This window comes from Eschrichtius robustus, chromosome 6 (assembly GCF_028021215.1).
Source record: "Eschrichtius robustus isolate mEscRob2 chromosome 6, mEscRob2.pri, whole genome shotgun sequence".
Classification (NCBI taxonomy): Eukaryota; Metazoa; Chordata; class Mammalia; order Artiodactyla; family Eschrichtiidae; genus Eschrichtius; species Eschrichtius robustus.
Genome location: NC_090829.1, coordinates 87875470 through 87887449, shown reverse-complemented (window position 1 = coordinate 87887449; position 11980 = coordinate 87875470). Strand labels below are relative to the sequence as shown.

Genomic DNA, 11980 nt, shown 5'->3' with positions numbered 1-11980 from the left:
TCATTTTGTATACATTTTTCCCATGTGTTGCAAATAATTCTTGCAAACACCTTTTCGATGGTGTATTGTTACCTTTTAAATCTATTTTTAAATATGATCTTTGCCATAGGAAGTGGTATGCAAGAGCTAACGTTTTTTAAATGGAGATAAGATTTATCTTAAGGTCATTTTTAACCCAGTGATGTTCTTAAAGTAACATAGAGTCATACAAAGCACTTATAAACACATATTTCCCCAGAGACACCACATTTTGAATGTCCAACAGTCAGGCTGGTCTACTCATTGTTCCCCCAAAGTCTTGCTCTCTTGTGTCTTCTATTCTGAGTATCCGCTTCATTTCTCTACAAAGACTTTGTTTATGCTCAGTAGCTACTTTTTCTCTTTTGAATTCATTTAGCTTCAGCTGATGCTGTCCACGTTATATCTCGTATTGTTATTTTAATTGCCTTCTGTGTGGTATGTTTAGTCTCCTTAACTAGAACATAACTAAACTTTGGGACATGGAGTCATAGCTTACTGCCTGTTTACATCTTCCACAGTGCATGGCTGCCTGAAAAATGACCTGCCAAATTGGGAGCAACCAGTGTTACATGTGAGACTAAATAGCAGAATATAGAGAGGGAACCACGAGACTATAAAGTTTTCAGAAATCCAGATAAAGGAATCTTATTTTAAAATTAATTTTCCAAATTTGAATTTAGAGCTAGTGCCATTAGCAGCATTCTGGCTAGTGGAAGGTGGTATAATCATACTATCACACAAAGGCAAATAAACTGGCTTCCTTCTACATCTCCGGGGACAGGTGTGATCCTGATCATGTTGGAGAAACTGAGGCAGCTTACCAGACTTTCATTTAGGCTTATTATAGGTGTCCTCATAGATGTTCTTATCCTCCGTGGTCTTAACAATTGATTCTGTAGGCTGTTGATTCTAAAAATGGAGATAGGAGTCAAAGTCTGAGACTGTTAATAAGGGTCAGATTTATAAAGCAGAGCTGGTGTCAAATCTGGTCTGTAGATCAGGGCATCTAGAACTGAGACTTCTGCCAGTGACAGCACTGTGTGGGGACCAAAACATTTTGTAAGGAGTCACTTTATGTTGTGTCAGGCTTTTTTTTAAATTTATTTTATTTATTTATTTATGGCTGTGTTGGGTCTTCGTTTCTGTGCGAGGGCTTTCTCTAGTTGTGGCAAGTGGGGCCACTCTTCATCGCGGTGCGCGGGCCTCTCACCATCGCGTCCTCTCTTGCTGCGGAGCACAGGCTCCAGACGCGCAGGCTCAGCAATTGCGGCTCACGGGCCCAGTTGCTCCGCGGCATGTGGGACCCTCCCAGACCAGGGCACGAACCCATGTCCCCTGCACCGGCAGGCAGATTCTCAACCACTGCGCCACCAGGGAAGCCCGTGTCAGGCTTTTTGATTATATAAAGGTAAAGCTACAATTCTGGGGTGGTAGTAGTAGGGCAATGGTTTGAGGGGAGTAGGAAGGGAGCTGGCTCAGAAACATAGCCAAGATCTGACATCAGGGAGAAAAAAGCATTTACTAAATAACACAATTTGTTGATCTCTGTATGTCTCACTAGCTGATGTTCCTACCATTTAATGGACTGTCTCTCACTTTAACACTACTTCCTCCATATTAGCAACCATCATGCAATCATTTTTCTTAATTAAGAAAAAGCAGCATTTCGTGGCAAAATGTACCAGGAGAGCACTAGCTTCCCTGGCTCCTCCCTCCATCCCCTCAAATATGCTATTAAGATGACTCCTACAGGCTTGGCAGCCTGCCAGGGCTGAGGAGAAAGATGGCTTAATCGGTAAGCTAGACGAAGCCATCTAATATTTTATCTTAAGTGCCTTCCTCCTCTTTTTTTGTTTTTTAATTGTAATTTCCCTTTGTTATTTCCTAGTCCTCAGCAGCAACTGTGTTTGGGAGAATTAGAGGAGGTGACTGTATCCATATTTTTTTAGAAAATTAATTTGGGGAGAGCAAAAGAGGTTTGGAGAAGTAGTTTACAATGTTAAGAAGGGGTTAACAAAGAATAATAGACATTTTGTGTATGTATTGCTTGTTATATGTCAAATACTATGCAGAGTACTTCCCATTTCTTTAATCCCCATGTAGTCGCACTGTATGAAATAGGCATCGTTATTATCCTTGTTTTATAGACAGGGAAAAAGTGATGCTCAGGCAGGTTGAGAAACTTGTCCAAGGTCACATGGCTAATATGTGATGGAACCAGGAGACAAACCAGAGAATTTCATGCTAGAGCCCATACTCTTAACCCCAGAGCTATTGGGTCAGGAGTTCCAGGTAACAAGCAACAACCAGGGAGGGTTTGAGGAAAAGCTTCCCCAGGAAGACTCCAAAATACTTCGGGAGAAAGTGAACTTCCTGCTTTTATGCAGAATGAGAACATGTGTGTTAAAGAAGAGTATTGGCCTCTTGAAGACCTGAGAACTTGGACACATTTGAGTTTAAGACAGACATGAGAAAAACACCTTCAACCTCCCCCATGGGACCTATAATCACCTTTCATTCAACATACACTCATGAGGAGAGTTTCGGGGGAAAGGGAGCATGTGTTTTGAGTTTGATGCCTACTGCTAATAGAGCAAATAGACTTAACTGATGTAAAACATTTTTAACAATCAAATATACAATTTTCTGATGTATTTGTAGTAGATATTTCTCAGATTCTGGTCATGATAATTAACATCTCCTGGAAAAATACAACCAGTTTGGAAAAGACAAGAATTAAAAATAAATTCTCCCCGAAACTAATATGTCAAATATATCTCAACTGGGCTTCCCTGGTGGCGCAGTGGTTAAGAATCTGCCTGCCAATGCAGGGGACATGGGTTCGAGCCCTGATCCAGGAAGATCCCACATGCCACGGAACAAATAAGCTCGTGTGCCACAACCACTGAGCCTGTGTTCTAGAGCCCATGTGCCACAACTACTGAAGCCCACAGGCCTAGAGCCTGTGCTCCCAACAAGAGAAGCCACCACAATGAGAAGCCTGCATACCACAACGAAGAGTAGCCCCCGCTCGCTGCAACCAGAGAAAAGCCCACATGCAGCAACGAAGACCCAACACAGCCAAAAATAAAATAAATAAAATAAAATAAATAAATTTTAAAAATATGCCTCAATTTAAAAAAAGAAAATTTATTAAAAAAATAAATAAATAAACTCTCTACCCCACCTGGAACTCCCTAAAATCCAGTCTACAGGTAGGCTGGTGTAGATCTAGTGAGGTAGAGTTGTCCCTAGGTATCGGCAGGGGATTGGTCCCAGGACCACATTCCCTCTTCCCACAAGGACCAAAATCCATGGATGCTTAAGCCTCTTACATAAAGTGGCATAGTACAGTCGGCGCCCAGTATCCACGGGTTCCGTGTTCTAGGATATGGAGGGCTGATTGTACTTTCACTGTATTTCTCAGTTTACCTGAGTACTTGTCTCTTCTTGAGGATGTTCTTCATTGGTTCTGCTTTCAGCTGCTTCAAAAAAGACTGCGTTAGTTCAAGCACTGAAACAAAGGACTGTATCAAATAGTCCGACTCTCAAAGTCAACCACGTTCAAGTCACTTACACCCAGGACCTGTGATCTGAAATTGGTGGTAATTTCAATTGGTAACAAGTGGGGTCACTTTTCAAAAAAGGGATTAAAAGTCCTCTATTATAAAGATTGTGTAACAATTGTGCAGATGGTTTGGAAAGTAGAGAGACAAAATCATCTATTGTCCCACCATCCCCAAAATACTTTTATATTAATATGCATTGAGCATGCCAGGCCCATTGGTAAGCAATGGGGATACATAAGAAAACAAACGAGTTATGCTCTGTGCCCTCTTGGAGCAGACGGACCAGCAAAAAAAATAAAAAATGGGAAAATATGACTGTGTGCATAGCGGGCTATGGGAGCACACGGGAGAGTGAAGTGTTGTGAATTTGGAATGTATCAGTGATGCTGAGATTTGAAGAATAAGAAGTTAGCTCCATGGAATGGAGAGATGTGGGGAGAGGCATGTTTAGAAGTTCCAGGCAGAAGGAAAAGAAGGAATGTGCAAATGTGAGGTCTCCCAGATTATGTGAACCATTAGCCGTTTGGTATGGCTATGTTTTAGAGAGTGGGGAGGGGAGATGGCTGAAGAAAGAGAAGATGGTGAAGGTTTCAATACCATGTCCCATTTCTGCTTAATCTAAAGATGAGAGGAGACTCATGTGATGACAGTATTGTGTGTCCACATGGATTCAAAGGTATATGATTGTAACATAATAAAGATAAAATTTGTTTACTATTAGCAACACAATGTTGTATCATTGGTATTTTCACTTGACATGTATCATTGGTCTTTTCCAAGTTACTACATGGGAAATTAATTGTTTAAAGGTTATTTAGCATTTAATCATGTTGACTAATGTGTTAATTTAATTAACCATTCATTTATCATTAGCCATTTTGATAACTTCTACTTTTTAGTTTTATAAATAATGCTCAATTACCTTTTTCACTTTTCTGCTTTATTTCTTTACAATAAATGTCTAGAAATTATACTATTAATTAATTTTTTATTGAGGTATAATTGACATATATAGAAATTATATTATTTAGGCAAAGGATATAAATACTTTTATGGCTTTTGGAATCCTGTGATAAATTTATTTTATCAATTAGTACTGGTATCAAGGTAAGAATGTATATCAGATTCACAACATTTTTTTTTTGAGTATTAGGCATTATAATTCTTTAAAAATCTCACTAATTAAACAGACCAATATTTAATTTCTGTTTCTTTAAATGGTAGTAGTGTTGAACTTCTTTACATGTTGTTTTCAATATAACTTTTCTTCCATGAATTGTCCTTTGCTGATCTCTTGATTGGTAATATTTTTATTGACACAGAATTTTAAAATTAATTTCTATATTTCTAAATTTAGAACTATGTCCCTTTCAGTGAAATGATAAATATTAAATTATATTACTATTTATTCCATAATTTAATTATTTACTATTTAATTTTAAAATCTACCTCAAACTCATTTTCCAAATTTTAATCAATGGCTTAATAGTATTTATTAAATAATCATTTATGTTCTGATTCAACTTTATTCATGCAAAGTTTGTATGAAGAATAGGCTTTATAATAAGGTTATTTATTGGGGCCCTGAACCAAGATGATGGAGTAGAAGGACATGCTCTCACACCCTCTTGCGAGAACACCAGAATCACAACTAGCTGCTGGACAATCATCCACAGGAAGACATTGGAACTCACCAAAATAGATACCCCACATCCAAAGACAAAGGAGAAGCCACAATGAGACGGTAGGAGGGGCACAATCACAGTAAAATCAAATCCCATAACTGCTGGGTGAGTGACTCACAGACAGGAGAACACTTATACCACAGAAGTCCACCCACTGGAGTGAAGGTTCTGAGCCCCAAGTCAGGCTTTCCAACCTGGGGGTCTGGCAACAGGAGGAGGAATTCCTAGAGAATCAGACTTTGAAGGCTAGTGGGATTTCATTGCAGGACTTCGACAGGAGTAGGGGAAACAGAAACTCCACACTTGGAGGGCACACACAAAGTAGCGTGTGCATCGGGACCCAGGGGAAGGAGCAGTGACCTTAGAGGAGACTGAACCAGACCTACCTGCTAGTGTTGGAGGGTCTCCTGCAGAGGTGAGGGGTGGCTGTGGCTCACTGCAGGGACAAGGACACTGGCAGCAGAAGTTCTGGGAAGTACTCTTTGGCGTGAGCCCTCCCAGAGTCTGCCATTAACCCCAACAAAGAGCCCAGGTAGGCTCCAGTGTTGGGTTGCCTCAGGCCAAACAACCAACAGGGAGGGTACCCAGCCCCACCCATCAGCAGACAAGTGGATTAAAGTTTTACTGAGCTTTGCCCACCAGAGCAACAGTCAGATCTACCCACCACCAGTCCCTCCCATCAGGAAACTTGCACAAGCCTCTTGGATAGCCTCATCCACCAGAGCGCAGACAGCAGAAGCAAGAAGAACCATAATCCTGCAGCCTGTGGAACAAAAAACACATTCACAGAAAGACAGACAAGATGAAAAGGCAGAGAGCTATGTACCAGATGAAAGAACAAGATAAAACCCCAGAAAAACAACTAAAGGAAGTGGAGATAGGCAACCTTCCAGAAAAAGAATTCAGAATAATGATAGTGAAGATGATCCAGGACCTCAGAAAAAGAATGGAGGCAAAGATCGAGAAGATGCAAGAAATGTTTAACAAAGATCTAGAAGAATTAAAGAACAAACAAATAGAGATGACCAATACAATAACTGAAATGAAAACTACACTAGAAGGAATCAATAGCAGAATAACGGAGGCAGAAAGACGGATAAGTGACCTGGAAGACAGAATGGTGGAATTCACTGTCGTGGAACAGAATAAAGAAAAAAGAATGGAAAGAAATGAAGGCAGCCTAAGAGACCTCTGGGACAACATTAAATGCAACAACATTCGCATTATAGGGGTCCCAGAAGGAGAAGAGAGAGAGAAAGGACCAGAGAAAATATTTGAAGAGATTATAGTCGAAAACTTCCCTAACATGGGAAAGGAAATAGCCACCCAGGTCCAGGAAGTGCAGCGAGTCCCATACAGGATAAACCCAAGGAGAAACACACTGAGACACATAGTAATCAAATTGGAAAAAATCAAAGACAAAGAAAAGTTATTGAAAGCAGCAAGGGAAAAACGACAAATAACATACAAGGGAACTCCCATAAGGTTAACAGCTGATTTCTCAGCAGAAACTCTACAAGCCAGAAGGGAGTGGCATGATATACTTAAAGTGATGAAAGGGAAGAACCTATAACCAAGATTACTATACCCGGCAAGGATCTCATTCAGATTCGATGGAGAAATCAAAAGCTTTACAGACAAGCAAAAGCTAAGAGAATTCAGCACCACCAAACCAGCTCTACAACAAATGCTAAGGGAACTTCTCTAAGTGGGAAACACAAGAGAAGAAAAGGACCTACAAAACAAACCCAAAACAATTAAGAAAATGGTCATAGGAACACACATATCGATAGTTACCTTAAACTTGAATGGATTAAATGCTCCAACCAAAAGACACAGGCTTCCTGAATGGATACAAAAACAAGATCCATCTATATTCTGTCTACAAGAGACCCACTTCAGACCTAGGGACACATACAGACTGAAAGTGAGGGGATGGAAAAAGATATTCCATGTAAATGGAAATCAAAAGAAAGCTGGAGTAGCAATACACATATCAGATAAAATAGAATTTAAAATAAAGAATGTTACAAGAGACAATGAAGGACACTACATAATGATCAAGGGATCAATCCAAGAAGAAGATATAACAATTATAAATATATATGCACCCAACATAGGAGCACCTCAATACATAAGGAAACTGTTAACAGCTACAAAAGAGGAAATCGACAGTAGCACAAAAATAGTGGGGGACTTTAACACCTCACTTACACCAATGGACAGATCAGCCAAACAGAAAATTAATAAGGAAACACAAGCTTTAAATGACACAAAAGACCAGATAGATTTAATTGATATTTATAGGACATTCCATCCAAAAACAGCAGATTACACTTTCTTCTCAAGTGCACACGGAACATTCTTCAGGATAGATCATATCTTGCGTCACAAATCAAGCCTCAGTAAATTTAAGAAAATTGAAATCATATCAAGCATCTTTTCTGACCATATCAGTATGAGATTAGAAATCAATTACATGGAAAAAAATGTAAAAAACAGAAATACATGGAGGCTAAACAATACGTTACAAAATAACCAAGAGATCACTGACGACCTCAGAGAGGAAACCAAAAAATACTTAGAGACAAATGACAATGAAAACACAATGATCCAAAACGTATGGGATGCAGCAAAAGCAGTTCTAAGAGGGAAGTTTATATTTATATAAGCCTACCTCAAGATACAAGAAAAATCTCAAATAAACAATCTAACCTTACACCTAAAGGAACTAGAGAAAGAAGAACAAACAAAACCCAAAGTTAACAGAAGGAGAGAAATCATAAAGATCAGAGCAGAAATAAATGAAATAGAAACAAAGAAAACAATAGCAAACATCATTAAAACTAAAAGTTGGTTCTTTGAGAAGACAAACAAAATTTGTAAACCATTAGCCAGACTCATCAAGAAAAAGAGGGAGAGGACTCAAATCAATAAAATTAGAAATGAAAAAGGAGAAGTTACAACAGACACTGCAGAAATACAAAGCATCCTAAGAGACTACTGCAAGCAACTCTATGCCAATAAAATGGACAACCTGGAAGAAATGGACAAATTCTTAGAGAGGTATAACCTTCCAAGACTGAACCAGGAAGAAATAGAAAATATGAACAGACCAATCACAAGGAATGAAATTGAAACTGTGATTAAAAATCTTCCAACAAACAAAAGTCCAGGAGCAGATGGCTTCACAGGTGAATTCTATCAGACATTTAGAGAAGAGCTAGCACCCATCCTTCTCAAACTCTTCCAAAAAACTGCAGAGGAAGGAACACTCCCAAACTCATTCTATGAGGCCACCATCACCCTGATACCAAAACCAGACAAAGATACTACAAAAAAAGAAAATTACAGACCAATATCACTGATGAATATAGATGCAAAAATCCTCAACAAAATATTAGCAAACAGAATCCAACAGCACATTAAAAGGATCATACACCATGATCAAGTGAGATTTATCCCAGGGATGCAAGGATTCTTCAATATATGCAAATCGATCAATGTGACACACCATATTAACAAATTGAAGAATAAAAACCATATGATCATCTCAATAGATGCAGAAAAAGCTTTTGACAAAATTCAACACCCATTTATGATAAAAACTCTCCAGAAAGTGGGCATCGAGGGAACCTACCTCAACATAAAAAAGGCCATATACGACAAACCCACAGCAAACATCGTTCTCAATGGTGAAAAACTGAACGCATTTCCTCTAAGATCAGAAACAAGGCAAGGATGTCCACTCTCACCACTATTATTCAACATAGTTTTGGAAATCCTAGCCATGGCAATCAGAGAAGAAAAAGAAATAAAAGGAATACAAATTGGAAAAGAAGAAGTAAAACTGTCACTGTGTGCAGATGAGATGATCTATACATAGAGAATCCTAAAGATTCCACCAGAAAACTACTAGAGCTAATCAATGTATTTGGTAAAGTTGCAGGATACAAAATTAATGCACAGAAATCTCTTCCATTCCTATACACTAATGATGAAAATTTGAAAGAGAAATTAAGGAAACACTCCCATTTACCACTGCAACAAAAAGAATAAAATACCTAGGAATAAACCTGCCTAGGGAGACAAAAGACCTGTATGCAGAAAAGTATAAGACACTGAAGAAAGAAATTAGAGATGATACCAACAGATGGAGAGATATACCATGTTCTTGGATTGGAAGAATCAACATTGTAAAAATGACTATACTACCCAAAGCAATCTACAGATTCAATGCAATCCCTACCAAATTACCAATGGCATTTTTTATGGAACTAGAACAAAAAATCTTAAAATTTGTATGGAGCACAAAAGACCCCGAATAGCCAAAGCAGTCTTGAGGGAAAAAAACAGAGCTGGAGGAATCAGACTCCCTGACTTCAGACTATACTACAAAGCTACAGTAATCAAGACAGTATGGTACTGGCACAAAAACAGAAACATAGGTCAATGGAACAAGATAGAAAGCCCAGAGATAAACCCACGCACCTATGGTCAACTAGTCTATGACAAAGGAGGCAAGGATATACAATGGAGAAAAGACAGTCTCTTCAATAAGTGGTGCTGGGGAAACTGGACAGCTACATGTAAAAGAATGAAATTAGAACACTCCCTAACACCATACACAAAAATAAACTCAAAATGGATTAGAGACCTAAATGTAAGACCGGACACTATAAAACTCTTAGAGGAAAACATAGGAAGGACACTCTTTGACATAAATCACAGCAAGATCTTTTTTGATCCACCTCCTAGAGTAATGGAAATAAAAACAAAAATAAACAAATGGGACCTAATGAAACTTCAAAGCTTTTGCACAGCAAAGGAAACCATAAACAAGACGAAAAGACAACCCTCAGAATGGGAGAAAATATTTGCAAACGAATCAATGGACAAAGGATTAATCTCAAAAAAATATAAACAGCTCATGCAGCTCAACATTAAAGAAACAAACAGCCCAATCCAAAAATGGGCAGAAGACCTAAATAGACATTTCTCCAATGAAGACATACAGATGACCAAGAAGCACATGAAAAGCTGCTCAACATCACTAATTATTTGAGAAATGCAAATCAAAACTACAATGAGGTATCACTTCACACCAGTTAGAATGGGCATCATCAGAAAATCTACAAACAACAAATGCTGGAGAGGGTGTGGAGAAAAGGGAACCCTCTTGCATTGTTGGTGGGAATGTAAATTGATACAGCCACTATAGAGAACAGTATGGAGGTTCCTTAAAAAACTAAAAATAGAATTACCATATGATCCATCAATCCCACTACTGGGCATATACCCAGAGAAAACCATAATTCAAAGAGACACCTGCACCCCAATGTTCCTTGCAGCACTATTTACAATAGCCACGTCATGGAAGCAACCTAAATGCCCATCAACAGATGAATGGATAAAGAAGTGTGGTACATATATACAATGGAATATTACTCAGCCATAAAAAGGAACGAAATTGGGTCATTTGTGGAGACATGGATGGATCTAGAGACTGTCATACAGAGTGAAGTAAGTCAGAAAGAGAAAAACAAATATCGTATATTAACGCATATATGTGGAACCTAGAAAAATGGTACAGATGAACCAGTTTGCAGGGCAGAAATAAACACAGATGTAGAGGATAAACGTATGGACACCAAGGGGGAAAGCGGTGGGGGGTGGGGGTGGTGGTGTGATGAATTGGGCGATTGGGATTGACATGTATACACTGATGTGAATAAAACCGATGACTAATAAGAACCTGCTGTATAAAAAAATAAATAAAATTCAAAAAAATTTTTTAACAATAATAAGGTTATTTATTTAGTCGCATGATTTATATCTCTGTTGTTCAGACAGTGCAGCAATATTTTCATTATTACTGCTATATAAAATATTTTAACTTTTGGGAAGAATTAGAAATTCCCTCATTAATTACTTTTATACACAAATAATGTGTATAATATATAATACATATTATAATTATATGTGTTTGTTTTTATAGATTAAATATTAAAATTTCTAATAACTTAGATGTTCTCAGTTTTAATTCACACATTGGATATCAAATATGGCAGTTAAAAGGATTCCTCAATACTCTAGGTAGAATGCCTACAAGTTTCCAAATACATATACGGCTATTTTACAAAAGGAAAGTAAGTTCCCAATTACTCAAAGAAATCTAACATACCTGATGCTGCAGGATGAGCTGGTTTACGTGAAGCTATATACTTTCTAGTGTTCCACCTGAATTTATTTGAATCAATCCCAGTTTGAACAATTGTTACCTTTGTGAAATCTTCAGTGCCTTGTATCTGAAAGTTGACAGATTACAAGCTATACCATACAGTTGAATGTTTCTCTGTTAGGCTACTATCTCAGACCCTCTCTAAATATCTGGGCCTGAAAATTGACAATATCAATAGATATTAGATAACAATATTATAGATATCTATTATAGATATCTAATAGATATTAGATTGACAATATCAATAGATATTAGAAAGTTTGAAAATCAATGGATTTCAAGAAATCTTCCAACCTTGTGACTGTCTTCAATATGCTTTGAATAACATTGGTGCCCAAATCCACAGTGAGCAGAGCTTTATGCCTAGGAGAGTAGACAGAGTTGGGCAGGTTTGGTCTGCCTCGAAAATCTCTTACTTGGTCATCTAAATTCCCAACCAGCACCCCCAACTAAGCTCTATTATT

The 11980-nt window shown here is 38.0% G+C and overlaps 1 protein-coding gene across 1 annotated transcript in view; it reads right to left on the bottom strand.

Annotated features, from left to right (window-relative positions):
• Positions 1–849: 849 nt before the first annotated feature.
• SLC9C1 (solute carrier family 9 member C1) overlaps positions 850–11980 on the bottom strand; it is a 113421-nt gene continuing 102290 nt past the window's right edge. The window contains exons 25-27 of the mRNA XM_068545668.1: positions 11460–11583; positions 3454–3518; positions 850–930 (exon numbers count right to left, since the gene is read on the bottom strand). Of these exons, the coding sequence (XP_068401769.1) occupies positions 850–930; positions 3454–3518; positions 11460–11583 (270 nt within the window). The remainder of the gene's footprint in view (positions 931–3453; positions 3519–11459; positions 11584–11980) is intronic.